General features: G+C 36.2%; 2 protein-coding genes across 5 annotated transcripts; both read right to left on the reverse strand.

Annotated features, from left to right (window-relative positions):
* Positions 1 to 4,763: 4,763 nt before the first annotated feature.
* Positions 4,764 to 10,650, reverse strand: LOC131328627 (uncharacterized). The gene is made up of 6 exons (XM_058361545.1): positions 10,531 to 10,650; positions 10,385 to 10,448; positions 8,736 to 9,843; positions 6,107 to 7,111; positions 5,496 to 5,639; positions 4,764 to 4,867 (listed from the first exon to the last, which is right to left on the reverse strand). Exons 3-6 carry the CDS (start codon positions 9,835 to 9,837, stop codon positions 4,764 to 4,766), a joined length of 2,355 nt encoding a protein of 784 aa, XP_058217528.1. The 5' UTR covers positions 9,838 to 9,843; positions 10,385 to 10,448; positions 10,531 to 10,650.
* Positions 10,651 to 16,347: 5,697 nt separating this feature from the next.
* On the reverse strand, positions 16,348 to 21,021 carry LOC131329005 (uncharacterized). Of its 4 annotated transcripts, none has more exons than XM_058362024.1 (7): positions 20,426 to 21,021; positions 20,191 to 20,329; positions 18,990 to 19,093; positions 18,518 to 18,689; positions 18,270 to 18,401; positions 17,848 to 17,866; positions 16,348 to 17,790 (listed from the first exon to the last, which is right to left on the reverse strand). In XM_058362024.1, the coding sequence occupies exons 1-7, from the start codon at positions 20,464 to 20,466 to the stop codon at positions 16,508 to 16,510; spliced, it is 1,890 nt and encodes a 629-aa protein (XP_058218007.1). In that variant the 5' UTR covers positions 20,467 to 21,021; the 3' UTR covers positions 16,348 to 16,507. The 4 variants fall into 4 exon arrangements, with proteins under 4 accessions (XP_058218007.1, XP_058218006.1, XP_058218005.1 ...); XM_058362023.1 differs by having other exon boundaries at positions 17,848 to 17,869; XM_058362022.1 differs by having other exon boundaries at positions 16,348 to 17,866.
* Positions 21,022 to 21,349: the final 328 nt, after the last annotated feature.

A 21,349-nucleotide genomic window follows, 5' to 3' on the forward strand; every position in this document is an offset into this window, starting at 1 on the left:
CCCACATTTTAGTTACCATTCTTGTGTTCTCTTGCTTTCTGGTTGATTTGTTGCGTTGAAAATTTTGCTTTGTGAAAATTTTCATTCTTGTGTTCTCTTGCGTTGGAAATTTCCATTTTAGTTACCATTCTTGTGTTCTCCCAGCTGACTCTTCCTGGACCTTGAGGAAAATCTTATTATCCCCATGATGGACAGAGGACCATGTTTTTGGAATCTGAATCCTAATGGTCGTATAGTGCTATGTCAGCTTGGTTGGCAATTAGAACCGATCACTCTGAAGTGGTGTGGTCTCCTTTGGTCTAGTTTAACAAGCATGTGCCCATGTTGTCTTTTATTTTGTGGGTAGCTCTTCTAGGGAGATTATCTGCTAAAGACAGGTTGCGTTCTGTCATGGTAGGGTGGAAGACCACAAGCACTTATTTTTTTATTGTTCTTTTTCTCAGCTGGTTTGGTGGACTGTTACGGATTAGAGGAGGCATGCTTTCTGGGGTTTGGATTTTTGAGATTGAATGGGGTGTAATTCACTACTAGACTGAAATCTGTTATGTCAACACTGTCAATTTTACACTATCCAAACACTGTCAACTTTAAACTATGCAAAGAGTTTTTTGTTTTTTGTTATGTCAACACTATAAATTTTACATAATGCAAACATTGTGTTTAAAAGTTGACAAAATTGACATTGTTGGCATAACATTGTTAGCTATTTTAAAGCAATTGACAAAATTGACAGTTCTTGAAAATATAAAAAATTTACAGTGCTTTTGGAAATGTAAAAATGATAAAATTGACAGTATCTGTGTTTAAAAATATTGTTATGTAGGACATATGATAAAATTTACAAATTTTTTTCATATAGTTATGTAGGACATATGATTTAGAATAGTATTTGTATCGCTTTTCGAAACTACGCATACACTGCCAAATTTTTGTTATGCCAACAATGTCAATTTTAAACCACACATACACTGTGAGTTTTAAACTACGCATACACTGTCATTTTTTGTTATGCCATCATTGTCAATTTAGCACTGCAAATATTAGTTGTGTTTAAAACTTGACAAAATTGACGGTGTAGAATTTACTACAATGTAAATTTTATTAATTATATTTCTAAACACTGTCAATTCATTTTCTGTTATGCCAACACTGTCATTTTTACGCACACATTGTTAGCTATTTTAAAGTTTGACAAATTGACAGTGCTTGGAATTATAAAATTGACAGTGCTTGGAAATGAAATTAAAAAAATCAACTCGAAACACTGTCAATTTATTTTTTGTTATGCCAACACTGTCATTTTTACGCATAACATTGTTAGCTCTTTTAAAGTTTGACAAAATTGACAGTGTTTGGAAATGAAATTTTATTAATTCTATTTCTAAACACTGTTAATGCATTTTTTGTTATACCAACACTGCCATTTTTATGCATAACATTGTTAGCTATTTGAAAGTTTGACAAATTTGACAGTGCAAGGAATTATAAAATTGACAGTGTTTGGAAATGAAATTTTATTAATTTTATTTCTAAACACTGTCAATTCATTTTTTATTATGCCAATACTGTCATTTTTACGCATAACATTGTTAGTTATTTTAAAGTTTGACAAAATTGACGGTACTGGGAATTATAAAATTGACGGTGTTTGGAAATGAAATTAATAAAATCAACTCCAAACAATGTCAATTTTACATTTGGAACACTGTCATTTTTTGTTATGCCAGCACTGTCATTTTTACGGATAACATTGTAGCTATTTTAAAGTAGTCAAAATTGACAGTGTTTGGAATTATAAATTGACAGTGTCTGGAAATGAAATTACTGTCATTTTTACGCATAATATTATTAGCTATTTTAAAGTTTTACAAAATTGACAGTGCTGGGACTTATAAAATTGACAGTGTTTGGAAATGAAATTTTGTTGATTCTATTTCTAAACACTGTCAATTCATTTTTTTGTTATGCCAACACTGTCATTTTTACGCATAACATTGTTAGCTATTTTAAAGTTTGGCAAAATTGACAGTGCTTGGAATTATAAAATTGACAGTGTTTGGAAATGAAATTAATAAATCAACTCCAAACAATGTCAATTTTACATTTGAAACACTGTCATTTTATTTGGTATGCCAACACTGTGAATTTGAAATACAATCTACTCGAAACAATGTTCATTTTACTTTTCAAACACTGTCATTTTTTTAATATCAACACTGTCATTTTTATGCAAAACATTGTTAGCTATTTTAAAGTTTGGCAAAATTGACAGTGCTTGGAATTATAAAATTGACAGTGTTTGGAAATGAAATTAAAAAAATCAACTCGAAACAATGTTAATTTTACATTTGAAACACTGTCATTTTTTGTTATGCCAACACTGTCATTTTTACGCATAACATTGTTAGCTATTTTAAAGTTTGACAAAATTGATAGTGCTTGGAATTATAAAATTGACAGTGTTTGGAAATGAAATTAGAATAAAATCAATTCCAAACAGTGTCAATTTTACATTTGAAACACTGTCATTTTTTTGTTATGCCAACACTGTGAATTTGAAATAAAATCTACTCGAAACAATGTTAATTTTACATTTCAAATACTGTCATTTTTTGTTATGCCAACACTGTCATTTTTACGCATAATATTGTTAGCTATTTAAAAGTTTGACAAAATTGATAGTGTTTGGAAGTAAAATTAATAAAATCATCTCCAAACAATGTCAATTAAATATTTGAAACACTATCATTTTTTTGTTATGCCAACACTGTGAATTTGAAATAGAATCTACTCGAAACAATGTTAATTTTACATTTGAAACACTGTCATTTTTACGCATAACATTGTTAGCTATTTAAAGTTTGACAAAATTGACAGTGCTTGGAATTATAAAATTGACAGTGTTTGGAAATGAAATTAATAAAATCAATTCCAAACATTGTCAATTTTACATTTCAAACACTGTCATTTTTTTATGTCAACACTGTCATTTTGACGCATAATATTGTTAGCTTTTTTAAAGTTGGCAAAATTGACAATGTTTAGAAATGAAATTAATAAAATCAACTCCAAACAATGTTAATTTTATATTTTAAACACTGTCATTTTGTTGTTATGCCAACATTGTGAATTTTAGAAAATTGACAGTGTTTAAAAGTCTACAAAATTGACAGTGTTTGGAAATGAAATTAATAAAACTAACTCTAAACACTGTCGATTTTACATTTTCAATTACTGTAATTTTTTGTTATGTCAGCACTCTCATTTTACTTTTCAAACACTGTCATTTTTACATTTGGAACACTATCAATTTTTGTTATGCCAACACTGTCATTTTTACGCATAACATTGTTAGCTATTTTAAAGTAGTCAAAATTGACAGTGTTTGGAATTATAAATTGACAGTGTCTGGAAATAAAATTACTGTCATTTTTACGCATAACATTGTTAGCTATTTTAAATTAATAAAATTAACTCCAAACAATGTCAATTTTACATTTGGAACACTGTCATTTTTTGTTATGCTAACACTGTCATTTTTACGCATAACATTGTTAGCTATTTTAAAGTAGTCAAAATTGATAATGTTTGGAATTATAAATTGACAATGTCTGGAAATGAAATTACTGTCATTTTTACGGATAACATTGTTAGCTATTTTAAAGTTTGACAAAATTGACAGTGCTGGGAATTATAAAATTGACAGTGTTAGGAAATGAAATTTTTTTAATTCTATTTCTAAACACTGTCAATTCATTTTTTGTTATGCCAACACTGTCATTTTTACGCATAACATTGTTAGCTATTTTAAAGTTTGACAAAATTGACAGTGCTTGGAATTATAAAATTGACAGTGTTTGGAAGTAAAATTAATAAAATCAACTCCAAACAATGTCAAGTTTACATTTGAAACACTATAATTTTTTTGTTATGCCAACACTGTGAATTTGAAATAGAATCTACTCGAAACAATGTTAATTTTACATTTGAAACACTGTCATTTTTACGCATAACATTGATTTTACATTTTCAATTACTGGAAGGTTTTCGACCAAGAGAGAGACCGATTGTTCACATTGGAAGGTTTTCGACTGGTTTTTTTATTGGATTTGCCAAACCGAACACAGTCGGCCTCTTGACATGTCAATTTGACTAGCTTTACACCTTTTACATATGTGAAGAGTAGTAGTATTATTTACTTTACACGGATAGAATTGTCCTACTCCTGGATGGTCGAATAGATGGGGCAATATTGAGTAATGCTATATGTACCGATTGGGGGGAGGAAAAACGTACACGAAAAAGGGGTGCTCGGATCAAGCATCCTACGCACCTCGGATGCCGTTGATTCCCGCGTAGGCCCCGTTGGGTTTTTTTTTTATAGAATTTTTGGACTGCTCGGATCGGCCGTCCGGGGGCCGGAGACTGACTAGTTTGACAAAATCAGCAGCACTCAATAAACTCCCTCGAGAAAGAAAAACCTTGGTGGTGGTTGTGGACCACTAATAATTTTATCCCTGCTAAAAAGGCTATTCCCACCCCAAAAAAATTGGAGTTATTATTAGTAACTAGTAATTGAGGTTTATCCGAAAGACAAAAAAGAACAAGAATAAACATAAAAACAAGGAGCTTGGTTATGATCTGATGCAACTAGAGAGTGTAGCCAAATGCATCTGCGCATCTGCCGCTTGTTGTGGCTTCCATTTTTAGTCAGACCATGGGTATTGTGAAGAAAAGATAATCCATAATAGTAATCTCATTTCTTATAGTGGTGCATTTCGTCCGGTGGCAGACACATCATTTGTACACAGCGGGGGCCAAATATTTGGTTGTGCTTCCATAACCAAATATCCAGCAGAGGCAAAACCTGCCATATTCCTTCATTTTTATCAGTTCAAACGGGTTCAGGAGTTTGGATTACTAATTGCATCCTTTTCTCATAATATTGCTATCCCTTTCCAGCTAGAGATCTCACTCAGATCACTCACACTAAGCTCAAACACTCATTAAACAATATGCAGAATTAAATGCCTATTAACAAAAGTGAATGGTTCCTACAGGGTACAACTCTAAACTCTTAGGCAACTCTAGCTGTGGGATTGTGAACTATGCAAAATTTAACCACTCTATCATTTCTCCCTATTAATTTCACAGTAACAACAGTAAATTTCAGGGACTGCTTCATATCAGAATTAAGATTTGAGATTTTCAAGACCATAATCTCATAGCAAAATCCTTGAAAATTCTTCCACCAATGTAGGCACATTTATAACAGTTCATGCTCGTACACTGATCTTCACATAATTTAATCATAAAACTTCTATAATGGTTAGTCTTATATTCCACTGATTAGCATAGCGGCGAAGGCCAAACGAAAGCAGTAACAACAAAAACAAGTAAAGACACAATTCAGATATAGAATCAATTTTAAGTTCTCATCATGATACTGCCCTTATGTTTTTCCAAAATCTGCACCAAAGCTTCCAAAAAAACACCTTGTTCCTTCGCAAACGCATCCAACATGGCCGAATAGGCCTCGGAATCATCAGCAGCAGCCATTCTGAAGTTAAAAATGGTCACCACTTTCATGACATACCCAGACATGGAGAGCGATAAAACAGGCACAAAACAGGCATATCCTGTGTTTCAAGTTCCGGAAACCCATTACACATAATCATGGAAATTGCACCATCTTGACATGCCAATTCCTAAAATTTGCACTATCTTGCCATGCTTTTTCAACTTCAAAAAATTGAACAGTGAAATTTTATTGCAGAAGTATGCAAACAAGACAATCTCAATTCATCAGTGGAACATAACCATAGTAATGAAAAAACACATTTATTAAGCACTTCCAAAAAATTAGTCAATGGAAAAATATGCTGAAGTTCTCAAATGAAAATGTCATTCTTGAAGCAAATGTCAAACAAAAATCCTTTCTAAAGAACATTCCTACTCTCTTATTCTAAACAGCAATCCCACAAGTTCTCAAATCCTTTGTGCAAGTTGTCCTGTTGTGCCTAGCAATCTTCTCACACCTGCCGCACTTTATACCTCTAGTCTCAACTCTCCAAAGGCTCTTTACAAGTTCCCCTATTATGTGTACCAACCTGTCCGCACCTGCTACAAGTAACTTTTCTGGTCTTTGCTCCTGTTGATGGTATCCTTTCTGTCCGAGGTCGTCCCGGAGGTCTCTTGCACAGTGGAGGAAGAAGAATATCATTAGCAGCATCAAGATCAACATTCTGCCAAATCCTAGGTACAGGATTGATGCATTTCGAATACGCCTCACGATAAGATTCAGAGAAGAAGCAACGTTCCATGTAATCATTTAAGTCCTTCTTACTTTTCTTCAATGCACAAACACCATGAACGCACGGGAACATGTTTAGCTGCCAATCTCCACAAGAACAACTACGACGCGCAATGTCAACACCAACTGACGGATCAGACTGCACTTCATATAAATCTCCATTTGACCTAACTACATTCCATGTCTTCGATAGACCAAACAACTCAACCAACTTCTTGTCCCATTTTGGACAAATAACAGTTTTCCACTTTGCTGCCAACTCCTTCCTATCACACATTTGGTCCATTAACTTTAGTCTAATCTTATCAACAAGTTGAGTTATTGGCAATCGACGCTCCTTTCTAATCCAATTATTAAAGTACTCAACAAGATTGGAAGTCAACTCACCATATCTTTTTCCTGGGAAATAAGGATGACACCAATGTTCATTTTCTAATCTTGACAGAAATTCAGTAATTTTTACTCCGCCATCTTGCTTGAGTTTACTCAAAAGCTTGTCACACTCTTGTACATTTGCTGCACAAGCACACCTATGGAATAAGGCCACAATATGTTTCTTCTTTTTTGTGGGTAACCCCCCCATATGCTTCTTTAAATTGGCTTTAAGATGAAGTAGACAATACGAATGGGGTGAAGACGGGAAAACAGATTCTACAGCTCGTAACAACCCTTCATGGCGATCAGATATAAACACTACTTCCTTATCAAAATCCAAAAAATCTCTCAACTTCAACATAAACCAGTGCCAATTTTCTGAATTTTCAGAATCGACAATAGCGACACAAATGGGATATAGACCTACAATCAATACAAAAGGGGGAGTAAATAAATAGCAGATAAAGCATTAAACCAATGAAAATATGGACAACACAATTGGGCAAAGCTTTACTTAACTTTAAGTTTCTGCATTTTAAATAAAAGTGCTGGAGAAAGGTAATGAGGGCAATCTCAAAGATTTCAGAACATTATTCTGAAATCAGTTCAAGTTGAGAAAGAAGCTAAATATTTCTATTGTTTACAATAGAACGATTTCACAAAATAGGTAAGATACACAAACTTAATAAACTAATTCCGTCACTGAATAACCATGGGACCAGAAATGCACAAAAAGGCATCTAATGACATTCCTAAGATATCCAAGCACTTGAAAGAAGATATTTACCCTCTAAAGTGAAGCCATTATGCAAAAAAGTGGAAGCTCGATAGCACCATTCTGTTTTGTTTGTATGTTTTTTCAGACCGAAACGTAAACAAACATTCAAGTTGCTGTATTTGCACTATAAAAATCTAGTGGGTTCTTGTATGTTTTGGTGATCATCTCCAAAATGTGATTATACTGCCAATTTAAAGGAGGCATCTGCCTGGAATTGTAAACAACTTAGAAAGATGCTACAAAGGAAGCGAATATCACAGCATACGAAAAGGTTAATTGAAGATTTCAAAAAAGTTCGTAATTCAGATTCTAGAGTGGAGAAGAAATGTCGTAATCTAAGACTTGTATGGTACAAGGGAGAAAATTCGCGCGCAGATGTGCATGAAGAGAGCATTGTTGGCAATGAATCATCCATGCCCATGGTTATCCAAATGTCATTTCCAGAAGTCCTACTTTCCAACAGCCGCAACTTCGAGCAGATAGATTATGAAACATGATAATTTGGTTCACATTTACAAGAATCAAAGTAATGTATTTTTATCCTAGATTAGTCCACCGTTCTTACTATGTTTCGGAAACCAGAAAAAAAAAATCCATTAGAATAAAAGGCAGAGACTATTAGCAGAATCCTAAGACACTCAAACATGCCATGAGCCCATAGAATAAACAACAAACAGATCGATCATAGCACCGACCCCTCTAAATGGTAAATCGAGAACAAGAAATCGCTAATATCCACAATGACAGATCTTGAGCATCCAAAAACAGTGCTGAAGTTTAGACTTTAGATCGTAAATTAGGTTTTTTCCCCCTCTCCAGATAAGCAAGTTTCAAATGAAAACCTCATACTATTAAATCCAATATGTACATTTATTCTTAAGTACACTAATCCCATAACAACTTGGGAATCGATGGATATCCACAATTGTTTGTAAATATGCTCCTCGTTGTATCCCCAGATGAACTTTGCATTGGTCGAAATCACTCCATGTGTACAACCTACAAACCTGTCCATTCTCTTCATGGTAGAATCAAGTGGGAATTGCAAATTAGTACACTATTCATGGGGATTCTAGCAGGTAGTGGTTAGTTTCATATCTGCCCATATCTACCACTGTTAAATTTTTGTCAAGAATGAAAACATGGCAAAATCTAACACAAAGCATTGCTAAATTTTCAGAATGCAGTTCACTACTTCATACAAGATCGAAAAAAATGCGTAGAAAATACAAATATACTGCATCTACAAAAGATAGATAGACGTATTACCTCGGTTGCCATCTTTAGCACAAGCAGCGAGCAAGCATCCTTTGTGAGTTCCCTTCAAAAAAGTTCCATCAAGAAACAAAAGAGGTAGACAGAATTTAAACCCATGCTTGCAAGTTGCAAACCCGACAAACAATCTCTTGAAACGCCGGGCCTCATCGCACTCTAAGTCACATGCGCTATCAGGATTTGAAGCCTTAAAGGAATTCACAAACCATGTTAATTCCTTAAATGATTTTGTATAATCCCCATACACAAAACTTCTAGCCTTCTCAACACCCATCCATGCTCTTCGATAAGTCACATCTATCCCATAGTCTTTCTTTAACTCCTTCCTAACATCCACGGGACGTTTCGACAGACTCAACCGAATATCTTCTGAAAATATTCTGCCTATCAAACCAGAACTACTATGAGAACTACTAGTCGACAACGATGCAGCCCCACAAGAATGCTCATTCATCAACTCTTTTATCCTAAACAGTCCACTTGGCTTCTCTACCTTGGCCTTCACAAACCATGTGCAATGCAATGTACGACAACGTGCTTTCACAGTCTCAGCATCATTCTTAGCATAAATGTATTGAAAGCCATGAAATAACGAATACTTGCTTAAAGAGTCACGGAAAGCAACAGCACCACCAACAAACACCTGATCAACTCCCTTAATCGCAATGCGCCAAGCATCTGACTTCAACTGCTTCCTTTCTTGATCATATAACGACAATGTCATCTCAGAACCATTGTCAATTTCAGATATCAACTCACCAGACCCTCTTACATTCAAACTAGAACTAGATCTATCACCACACTCTCTAGCATTCAAACTAGTATTAGATCCAGTCAAGTCATGAACAAAAACATCAATACGACCAATTCTAAACTTTGTTGCTAAAGTACGTAAAGCAATCAAATCTTCATCACAGTCAACATCACAGTTTGGATGACCATCTAGGGTATAAGATATTTCAAAGCAACCTTGAGTCAAATCCTTCCATTTGTGAGACAACTTGCTAACCAATGACTCAAAATCCAAATTCTGTGACAAAATGATAGCAACACTTTTATCGGCCCGCCTGCACAACAATACAGCAGGATCCTCCATACTTTTCTTCAAAAACAGTGAAAACAAAAGCACATCAGTAAAATGATAGTGCTTTTGAAAATGTGAAAATGATAAAATTGACAGTGTCTGTGTTTAAAAACAGTGTCTGTGTTTAAAATTGACAGTGTTTGTAAAATTTAAAAAAAATCATAGTGTTTGCAAATTTAATATTGAAAAATTGACAGTTTTCTAATGTAAAGATGATAGAATTGACAGTGTTTTGGATAAACCATTTTTGTATAGAAAATCAATTTTCTCGACTATAACTTTCAGAGGCACTAGTTAAATGGCGTAAATTAGCTAGACTAGTAAATCATCAACAACTCTCCTAGAATACAGATCAAAGATTACATCGCAGCAACAACAACAAGTGCATAACAAAATAGAACAATGAAAGCGAATCAGAATAAGCTTTTTTGTATTAGCTTTCAAAAATCGATTTCAAAAAAAAATCAATGTCATGCAATAAGCGAGAGAGAGAGAGAGAGAGAGAGAGAGAGAGAGAGAGAGAGAGAGAGAGAGAGAGAGAGAGAGTGTGTGTGTTTACCTAAATCGAGATCAGAGATTAGCCAGACTAGTAGATCATCAACACAGGGGCTCAATTAACTCTCCTGGAATATAGATCAGAGATTACATCGCAACAACAACAAACAAAATCCTAGAAAATCAACCAGCAAGAAATCGCGAACACACCCTAGAAAATCGCCAGCAAGCAGAGAGAGAGAAGTTTGCGCGAAGTGGAATGAGATGAGCGAAGTTTGAATGAGATGAGCGAAGTTTGCGCCAAGTTGTTGTCGTTCGTTTCTGTTTTTGATGTGTTTTCTGTTTTTGATGTGTAAGGGTATTAGTGTAACTTCGCAGAGCTAACTAGACTTAGGCGTAAATTAAAACATAATTAATCCTTAATGGGAATTTTACGCAACTTCCTAAGACCGGCCGGTAAATCTCTGATCTAACAAGTAGCAATAGAGACACAAAATCTACTTTTGTTACCAATGAAATACATGTGATTCGGGCCCAACTAAGTACAAATCTTGTGTCCACAATTGAAAATTTTCTTCGGTAAGTGTTTCGTGGATAGGATTCCTGAACTAATCCGAACATTAGAATGAGCTTCTCACAGGAATTAAGTTACTGGGTCCTAATAATAAGATTCTCATTCCTGCTCAAGATTACGGGCATTCAAACATAGTTCTACATTCAGAACAAACACTGCATTAAATCTAGTAGAATATTGGGAAAATTTTAAAATGGCACCTGAACTTTCACTCTAATGTCACCGAAACACCTGAAATTCACTTTATTTCAATTAAACACTTGAACTTTCAAAGTCCCCAAATTGAGGGACCTGCCGTTAGCCTCCATCCATTTTCCTCACAAATCGACTGATATGGCTCATTTCTGGCATTAAAGGACCCCACTAAAGATGTTAGAAAGTGAACTCAACGTACACAATTACAACCCATGCCAACCCTACTTCACTTTTGGGTTGTGATTGTATGCATTGAGTTCATTTTCTAACATCTCTAGTGGGGCCTTTGAAAGCCAGAAATGAGCCACATCAGCCAATTTGTGAAGGAAATGGATGGAAGCTAACGGCAGGTGCCTCAATTTGGGGATTTTGAAAGACCAGGTGTTTAATTGAAATAAAGTAAAGTTCAGGTGTTTCGGTGACATTGGAGTGAAAGTTAAGGTGGCATTTTGAAAATTTCTCAAGAATATTCCACAAACATTTAAATTCAAAAATAGAAGAGAAACAGAGAGTGAGAGAAACCAATACCTGATCGAAAATTTTCTGAGAGTGATTAAAGACTATCGAACGAGGTTTTCCTACTGCTTGTTAAAAATCTTGAATCTTCACCCTAACTTTTCCCTCGTTTTCCTCCCACGTTTTCTCATGGGAAACAAACGGTTCTCAAACGCCTGTCTAGTTTCCTTGCTGATTTCTCACCTATTTTAGTTTCCCTCGCAGCCAAACAAGGAAGTAGGAGTGTAAATTTTATTTTCCTTTTCCATTCTTTTCTCTGCAATTGATAGAGAGAGAGAACGAAATTGTGCAAAGAGGAGGAGAAGCCTACATCAAGCAATACGTTTTTTCCAAATTAACCACCGTATATAATTAGTCACTAGCTAATACTTCAAAATCTTAGCCAATTATTCAAAAAAAGCCTAGCAAAATCAAACTATAAAAATGCATGTGTTGTGACAACTGGGGATAAAGATTTTAGATTTTAGCTTCAATTTCTGCTGCAAATTTTAGATTCTGGATTTTAGTACAAGTTGACAACCATGTTTGTTGCAGCGGCACGATTATGATAATTTCATTCATTTTTTGAGAATTTGTGTTATAGAATAAATTTTAAGAATTTCTTTCTTTTTTAAGTTTTCAGAAAATTTACGTTGGATACTAAATTTATGTTCATCTGATAATGAGGTGCTACACTAAATTTACGCTCATCTGATAATGAGGTGCTACTTCCCACAAATATGCGATGTCTTTCGTGAGAAAGCTATGGTACACGTAAGTGAACCATAAATGTTACGCATTTCTTTGGCGTATGTTACGCGTAATTTTAGTATATGTAACCCATATTTTGGTTAGTTGTGAAAGGTGAGTACAACTAATTTTGGAGGATGTGGTAACAAATAATTTTGGAAGATGATACGCATATTTTTTATGCCTGTTACAAGTGTATTTGGTGTGCGGTACGCATATTTTTTTTTCATTAGTTACGCATTTTTATTGTATCAGTTACAATGTTTGTTTTTTTTGTTAAAGTAACCAAAATTTTTGTCACCAATTTTTTTTTGCAAGTGTGTACCATAGGCTTATCCTTTTGTTTTGATGAAGTTTTGTCACCAGTTCCTTGTGGTTGAGGAATCAAGTCATTTTTCTAGCATATATAAGCAACTGCCATCTTTTCAAATCATGAATTTACAGCTTAGCTGAAAAGATTACCAAATGTCGAATCCGAATCCTAAAACAAGGACCAGGAAAATGAAAACAGAGAGTAAAACTGGGTAGAAATTAATACGAGTACAGATACCAATCATGAGGAATTGGAGGGGGTACTTATTTCTCAAACTTATGTGGGTTATTTCACAAAAGTTTGGCGCAAAACTAAAAAATTCAAAAAAAAATTCAAATAAGGACAAAATTTTAAATTTAAGTTAAGTCCAAGAGAATGCATAGTTTCTTCTTCTTTTTTTTGCTTTTACACAAGTACTTTGAGAAATATCCATATTTTAGCAAAAAAAAGGTCATTTTTTGCACTAAAAAGTGGTTATTTCTCAAAGTACTTGAGTAAAAGTAAAAAAATTTACTTTTCCGATTTCTCTCGTCGAAACGAATCAATAACCCACAAAAGTTTGGCATAAAACTAACTTTAGCGAAAAAAATTTCAAATAAGGACAAAATTCTCAGATTTAAGTTAAGTTTATAAGAACGCAGCCTTACTAATCAAATAAGGGTAAAATGGTAACTTCACCTGAGCATTAAGCTAATTCAAGTTGCAAAATCCATGGTATTTCAAACAAGGGAGCCTTGTCGATAAGGACACACTACAGGGTTCAACGTGCAATTAGTCCACCTAAACTTTTCATAGTGGTTCCAGTCCTTATATGGACACGTGTTCCGAAAATACCCAGCATACACATGTTTCTGTCACCATCGCTGTCGTTATCATTATAATGGAGTTTCTGCATGTGTTTACATTGTGATATTACTATCTCTTACTCTATCATTTGTTGTAAAATACAACCAGAAAATATTTTCGATGAGATAACATTATCTCTTTATTTAGTTTGTGAGATACCAACATTATTTATCTAAGATACTGTTATATCTTGCATTATTTTTGCCGATACTCTATATTTTTGGCAAATAGAGTTGTCTCTTACTTTATTTGTGAATTGAATTGGCTGAGATACTATTATCTCATCTGTTTTAACAGAAAAAATGACAAATAACATGTTAAATATTGTGTAATGAAGTATTTGCATGTGTTTACATTGTGATATTACTATCTCTTGTTTTATCCCTTGTTGTAAAATACAATTAGAAAATGTTTTCGATGAGATAACATTATCTCTGTATTAAGTTTGTGAGATACCAATACTTTTTATCTGAGATACTGTTATCTCTTTTTTCATTTTAGCTTATACACAATATTTCTGGCAGATAGAGTTATCTCTTAGTTTATTTGTGAATTGAATTAGCTGAGATACTATTATCTCATCTGTTTTAACAAGAAAAATGACAGAAAACATGTTAAATATTGTGAAATGGAGTTTTCGCATGTGTTTACATTGTGATATTACTATTTCTTGCTTTATCCCTAAGTTTATTTGTGAATTGAATTGGTTGAGATACTGTTATCTCATCCGTTTTAACAGTATCTCAACCAATACATTTCAGCCAGTAAATTTCACAAAAATTAAAAGAGATAACGCTATCTCAAGAGGAATAACAACTAGAAGAGGAAGAAGAAGAAAAAAAATGAGGAGGAAGAAGACGTAAAAGAGGTGAAGGAAGAGGATGTTAAACCAAAACATTTGCAGTACAGGTAACTACTTGGTGTGCCATTATACAAATTGTAGCACCACATTTGTGTTCTTTTTCAAGCTCGTTAATGCGAAAAAAATGATTTGATTTATCTAGAATTGCATGAACAAACCATTTACATTCATCTGCCTTAAAAGTACACTCACTGTCATTCTTGATTGGTCATTTTTCAAATGCTTGAACCTAAATCCAACTTCAATTGCATACTTACACAAAGATAACCTAAAATCCTTAACACCACCTCGAAATTCTTGACCAACATGACTAATCAAATATGCCCAATCAGCAAAAAGTCTTTTGTCTCATGATGAGGACAAAACTTTTCAAGAGGATCCTCAATAATTTCAGAATGTGAACTACTAGTTACTCCACCATTTCCATTGCTACGACTGCTTTCACCGATGATCACAAACAGAATACAATAACCTCATTGATACCAAACCATTCCACTTGTTAGAAATACTTCCAATAAGATCCTCAAATTGATAACCTTCTGTCTCCTTAACAACAAGACTATAGGATCCATATTTGCACAATAGAAGAATAGAAGAATCCATTTCAACTTCAAAAACCAGTTCAGTCTGCAAACAAATAACATTATATCAGAATAAACAAATCAGATACACATATCTCAAAAAAATAGTCTATCTATAAGAACAAAGCAATAGATAATGTTATCTCAACAAAAACAGTCTCAGTATCTACCAGAACAAAGAAATAGATATAATGCTATCTCAGCAAATAAACAAAAATAGAAAGAGATAACAGTATCTCAAAAAATACAGTTCACTGTGATACACATATCTCAGCAACGATAATTTCTGTATCTACCAGAATAAATCAATAGATAATGTTATCTCAACAAAAAACAATCTCAGTATCTACCAGAATAGAGCAATAGATAACGCTATCTCAGCAAATAAACTCTATAAACACAAAATAGAAGAACACAGCAAAAATCAAAACAAATACTGAGATAGAGAAGAATACAGCGACAGAGAAACATCAGCACAGAGATCGCGAACAGAAAACACTCTGAAGACAAAAGATCGTGATCCTGATCTGGAGAGATCGTCACAAAGGGAAACGAGATCGTGATCGCAATACATAATCGAAATTGTGAAAGTGATCGTGATCTAGAATTGAGCTGTGATCGCAGGAAGAGAGAGAGAGAACTGAGCTGTGATTGCGGAAAGAGAGATAAACAGAGAGAGAGAGGCGCACCAGAAACGAGCTCGAGCTCGTAATTGTGCTGCTCGAGATCCAGAAATGGTGCCCTATCCAGTAATGACGCGTTGGGTTGAAAGCAGCAGGGAACAAAATTAAAAAATAACACATTATATATACACACCAGTCAGGGCATTTTGGTCTAAAAACGGACTGTAGGGCTAATAAATATTACAGTAATGGACCTTCACCACTATTACACATTGGGCTGGACTAAACACCCAAAAACACCTTCAAAACGGACTCTAGCCCAATTTACCGTTCAAAGAATTCAATATTTTTAAAGGAATAGAAGGGTTCCATAGTTTATTAGTAGTATAATATTGACCCTATTCATTCATGAGGCAACATGAAAAGGCATGGAAAAGGTCATTGAAGCAAGCAAACATTGCAAGGAAAAAGAAAGTGAGGCATATTTTCGGGTGGCAGCCCTGCAAAGTCGTAAAGGGCGGTCAATCCAAACGTTATTTCGACACGGACGGTTTGAATTGAATATGAACGTATGCAAATTTGAGTTGTCGATTACTCAGCAAAAATTCAAACCGTCGATTGCCGAGATTAATGGCCAAATCGGATGCTCTGTACTCGCTTTCCAAGGAGTGCTTGACAGAATTTCCGTAACAGTACAATAACATATAGTAATAGATTCACAATACATATGCATACATACATAAATAAAGGGACACATGCGATACACAGTAGGGTCACATTCGTAATCGTACTTGAAGCCAAACATATTTTGAGGGGGAAAAAGAAGGTATCACTATTCTCACTCACTACTTGTTACAAAACAGGTGAGGGAAAAAAGTTCAATGAAACAGGACACTGAAACAAAAAAGAAAACACAATATTGGAATCTAGACCAGCACAAGACACCCCTCATGCTGCTGAAGTAACTTGGTTGCTCTTGCATTCCAGATTTGCTTTCCTCAGAGCCGTGAACTTCGCTGCTAACTCATCGTAGTCCGGCAGCTTAGGATGGATGTGACTAGCCTGTTGAAACGCGAACGTATTCGACCTTACCATGGGACAATCGCTTGATCTTTCAACAGGCATGGTCATGGCCCTTAGGAGGTAAGGGGCATGACCAAATCCACCTGATTTCCCAACTTTCTTTTTAGTCTCTTTAGGCAACGCTCGGCTTCCACATTTGTCTTTGTCGTCACTAGTGCAGAAATAACATGGATCTTCCAAGTTGCATTCGTGGACAATTCCGGCCTCTCCATTGTTGACACGGTGGCATGGTTGGCCTACTCTTGCTTGTGCTCCCAATGACTTTCGGGTTTCATTCGGTGGAGTCCTCTTGTGATGCTTTCGGCGGTGATGATATCTGAGATTTTCGTTTTGAGAATTATCTAATGACCCTCCGTAGTACATTGTAGATTCGACATCCTTCACATTTGTTCCCTCCTTAGAAACGGATCTCATCCTCTGTCTCTTTCCAGATGCCTTCCTGCTCTTTCTAGAGCTTCTCGAGGCAGCCTTGTCATTGATCCATTCTTCACATTTTTCTACACTGCTTTCATCAAAAACATCTTCAACCCTATCTGTCTCGAAGTGAACCGGTGATTTGAACAGAAAAAGCCGTTGATCCTGACCATTCCCATCTTTTCTCATTGTAGACTCGAACTCCTCTACGTCATCTAGGCGTGTCATTTTCTTGGGCAACCGATATGAACTATCTGAAGAAGACTCTATAGCCATCCCCACCATTTCCTTGGGCAACCGATATGAACTACAAGGAAACCGATATGAACTATCTGAAGAAAACTCTATAGCCATCCCCACCATTTCCTTGGGCAACCGATATGAACTATCTGAAGAAGACTCTATAGCCATCCCCATAGCCATCCCCACCATTTCCTTGGGCAACCGATATGAACTATCTGAAGAAGACTCTATAGCCATCCCCACTCCCTTATCAACCGAAGGGGCTGGGATTTTTGATTCATATGGAGATCCCGGGTGGGCATAGTTTCCAACTCTCCCTCCGTCTTCCCGGTTCACAGACCAAGGCAGTGAAACAGGACTGATGCTTCCTCCGGTGGTAGCATCGGAGCCCTGGTGAGAGTAGCATGGTTGAATAACAAGATTTCTGCTCTCTGATGTAAAATCCACATGCACAAGCTTTCCTTCTCCCTCCATGATGCTAAAATCATGCACTTGATGTTCTTTACTTTTGCAGCAATTCACTTGAACATCACGTCCTGGAACTTGATCTCCCTTGCTTTTATTCATCTGCTGTATCAAAGAAAAGGGTAAAATATTAATTTAGCCTACCGAGCCACAACGTTACTCTCCAGTTTTCTAAATAAGTATGGCCAATTTAGGCAGAGAATGATGCTTTTAGATTGAATCCTATTCCTTTTTCTTCTTGCTGGATATCTTGTTCTTACACCCCTGTGCATTGGTTCCAAGGCCACTAGTACATTACATAGAGAGTTAGAAAAGGTCAATCAGCGGGACCTTCATCGCTACTCATCGGCTTCTCAAAGCCGAATTCTCATGTTTCGTCTAATAGGTCCAGAACGACTATAAAGAGATTCGCTAACCAGAAAGAATAGGACGAATCGGAACACTCCGGGTCATCATCATCAGACGGAGTATCCCAATCCTGATCCAGGAGAAGTGCATGAGTTACCTGCTCTAGCTCCAGCTCCGAGTAGTACTCAAGTGCCAAAGGCGCTGGCTCGAGGCAACTCCTGGCTATTTCATCCACCAATTTGTACTTCACATGATCTGGTACTGATGTTATGGACAGATTCTCCATAACCTATAGTCACAGATACGTAAGTTGCAAATATAATTCGCAACTGTATGCTATAGCAAAAAATAAAAATAAAAAATGACTGTAGTATCATTTAAGTACTGAAAGTGAAAATGGGTGACCTGTCGATTAACGAGATTCCCGGGTAGTAATTCGAGAGCAACCAAGGCGAAGCTCTGACCATAACGCTCTCCAAAGAGCTTCCGTATCTTCGAAAGCTCGGGCAGATCCCCACACCTTGCTGATGCAAATATAAGAGTTGACACTGCCTCATTGACATTATTAGGACAGTCCCTGAAACCAACCATACATATCACAACGCAATGTCATTGCATCGTAAGAGAAACGACGCCAAATAGGGACAAGCAACATGCAACTTCAAATAAAACTCCAACGACACGAAATTGGGGCACAGAAGAGGTGCGCATCCAATGCACGTTTTCTATGTCGCGGTTCTTTGTACCTAACATTTGTAAAAGTATGAACAGAGAAGTGCGTATCCAATGCACGTTCTTGTCCCGATTCCATATGCCAAAAATTTGTAAAAGTACGAAGGTGAGTTGTTAGAGACTCATTAGCGCGGAGAAAGCATACTTGTGGCTACGGATATATGACAGATTAATGATGATGAATTCACAGAAATGATCCAGCAGATCATACACAGCTACTATGCTTTCATCCTTGACGATCAGTTCAACCTGAGAATCGGAACACAAAACGAAAGGAAAAAAGATAGGTTAAAACTGAGGCTCAGGTGGAAATTCTTGCATTCCAGTATGAATGAAGATTCTCAAAATGAAATGAGGCCTTGAAAAACTCCAAACTTCTGTATTTTAAGACGCGACTAGCCGAGATTTCCCCTCCAATTAACATGGAACAATCCAATTTTTTTTTCCCAATCTAACTTTGTCAGCCCCATCGAACAAATCCCATTTAGGTTTGGAACTAATATGAGGAAAAATAGTGATACCCAGTGCTTTCCAACCTTTGAATCCCCGTTGCACGAAATGTTAAGCATCGTGGACCGCTCACACCCCCAATTTAGAGACTGAGAGTTGCGTGGTTTGGCCGGAATGTCTTCATGTGTGTCTCTCTCTCAACTTGGTAAGGAAGTCAGACACGGAGACTCCTGAATGATCATTGCTAGCTCTTTAGAGCCGGGGTGAATTTGAAATCCTAGTTCTTTTTTTTTTTAATAAAGTGTCAAGGCCAGCTCACGCTCCTTTGACTAATCTCGTAGTGCTGAAGTTAACGACAGCAAACCGACAGTGACCCGGAGATTTTTCAATTGACGGTGGGAGATGAACCTGGGCATGGCGGCTCGGTTGGGGAAAAAGATGTTCTTTTGCTTTTCTTGTGCGAGTTTGTTCAGAAATCCACTAACCACTAAAGACTAGATACCCACATCGCAAAAACAAAAACAAGAAGAAAAACAAAAACAAAAGCAAAATTACTTTTCCAGATGAAAAAAAAAATTAAAAAAACTAGTAACATAACACCGCTTTGTAACTATAGAATTCATCAACTCAACATTCTTGACCTGACAAAATATTCTCATTCTATACATCCAACTAATTTTCGAAAACGTGCGTGTCCAGGCCAGTTTACATGCACCCGAGTAATCTATGCATCCAACTAATTGATCATAACAAAAACCAAGTATTTATGCTTTGCTTACAAATAGATACACATACGTAGACAGGGGAAGCCTCAAAGAAGTTGAGAGAAGAAGAAAAGGGAGTATTACTTGTTCCGTAAAGAATTCTCTGCAAGAAAAAAAAAACAGAGCATATACCTTTTTGAGAAGCTGGGCGCTCTGTTCATGGCCATCTTTGAGAAGCTGGGCGACGTCGTCCCGTGACTGCCTCACGATCGAGCATCTCTTGTTCTTCACCAGCTTCAGACGGCACTGCACTTGCGTTATCAGCCTCTTACTGCACCAGTCCAAAAAAATTAAATAATTAGCATAATAAGAATCACCTATACGTACAGCCACAGGTATAAATAGACAAGATTATATTGAGATTTACCAGTAGGAGGCTTTCCTCCATCCAAACAAGAAATCGAACATGTCTCTGGAGCTGTGTTTTTCACGAGAGCTAGGTTTGTTGTAAAGTGGGATTAATGGGTTGACGAAAATTTGGTCATAGCTAGAAGCGGTGAGGAAAGTTCAGGAAAATTGGAGAGGTGGGATGCAAACAGAAAGCTCTAATTCGAGATGGGGGACGTGGGAGAGAGAGAGAGAGAGAGTGTGTGTGTTTCCTGGGGAGTGGGAGGGGTAAGTTTTTTGCTTTCGTTCTGTTTTCATGATTTTCGTTTATAATGGATACATACTTTAGCAAAAATAGGAAAGCTAATACTCCATTATGTTAGTTACCAAAACTTGCATGGGGGGTTAATTAGCTGGGTGAAGAGGGAGGGAGGGAAAATGGAAGAAGAAGTGAAGGAAACAAATTGACAGTTTGGGGTCAACTAGGATAGAGGAGTGGTTATTAAGGAGAGGGGAAAACGGAGTAGGAAGAAGTGGGCTTGAAAAATGGGAGAGAGAGAGAGAGAGAGAGAGAGAGAGAGAGAGAGAGAGAGAGAGAGAGAGAGAGGTGGTGGTGGAGGGAGACGGTTTTTTTTTTTGGGAACATCCTACGTAGGACACTTGTCACCTCTTAAAACCCCAAACATAGTAAAATAAGGAACATACCAGTTAGGAAATCCAACGATAGCCCAGCCGAGTTATTCGAGTTCAAGCTTGAGCTGTTCGGAGGTGTGCAGCACGGTGCTGCGCACATCACTACACAAGACCATCACCTAATTCGCTAATTAAGGAAAGTTTTCCTAAAAAAGCAGACTAGGCTTTTTATTTTGTTCCATATATATTTTTTTTTGGGAGACTTAAAGATTCATCCTCAGACCTTAATCGACGTATGTTTTCATCCCAGCCATTTTTTCAAGTTATGTTT

The sequence above is a fragment of the Rhododendron vialii genome, chromosome 6a, assembly GCF_030253575.1.
Source record: "Rhododendron vialii isolate Sample 1 chromosome 6a, ASM3025357v1".
In the NCBI taxonomy this organism is placed as follows: domain Eukaryota; kingdom Viridiplantae; phylum Streptophyta; class Magnoliopsida; order Ericales; family Ericaceae; genus Rhododendron; species Rhododendron vialii.

What these genes read in the sequence shown, in the direction of transcription:
- LOC131329005 (XM_058362021.1), bottom strand. Translation starts at nt 20,466, where the DNA reads ATGTTCGATTTCTTGTTTGGATGGAGGAAAGCCTCCTACTG. An exon ending in GCGCCCAGCTTCTCAAAAAG is followed by an intron (nt 19,094 to 20,190) that starts GTATATGCTCTG and finishes TCCGATTCTCAG; the next exon opens with GTTGAACTGATCGTCAAGGA. An exon ending in GGAATCTCGTTAATCGACAG is followed by an intron (nt 18,402 to 18,517) that starts GTCACCCATTTT and finishes CTGTGACTATAG; the next exon opens with GTTATGGAGAATCTGTCCAT.
- LOC131328627 (XM_058361545.1), bottom strand. Translation starts at nt 9,837, where the DNA reads ATGGAGGATCCTGCTGTATTGTTGTGCAGGCGGGCCGATAAAAGTGTT. An exon ending in TGCTAAAGATGGCAACCGAG is followed by an intron (nt 7,112 to 8,735) that starts GTAATACGTCTA and finishes TATTGATTGTAG; the next exon opens with GTCTATATCCCATTTGTGTC. An exon ending in TAGCAGGTGCGGACAGGTTG is followed by an intron (nt 5,640 to 6,106) that starts GTACACATAATA and finishes CTTGAAACACAG; the next exon opens with GATATGCCTGTTTTGTGCCT.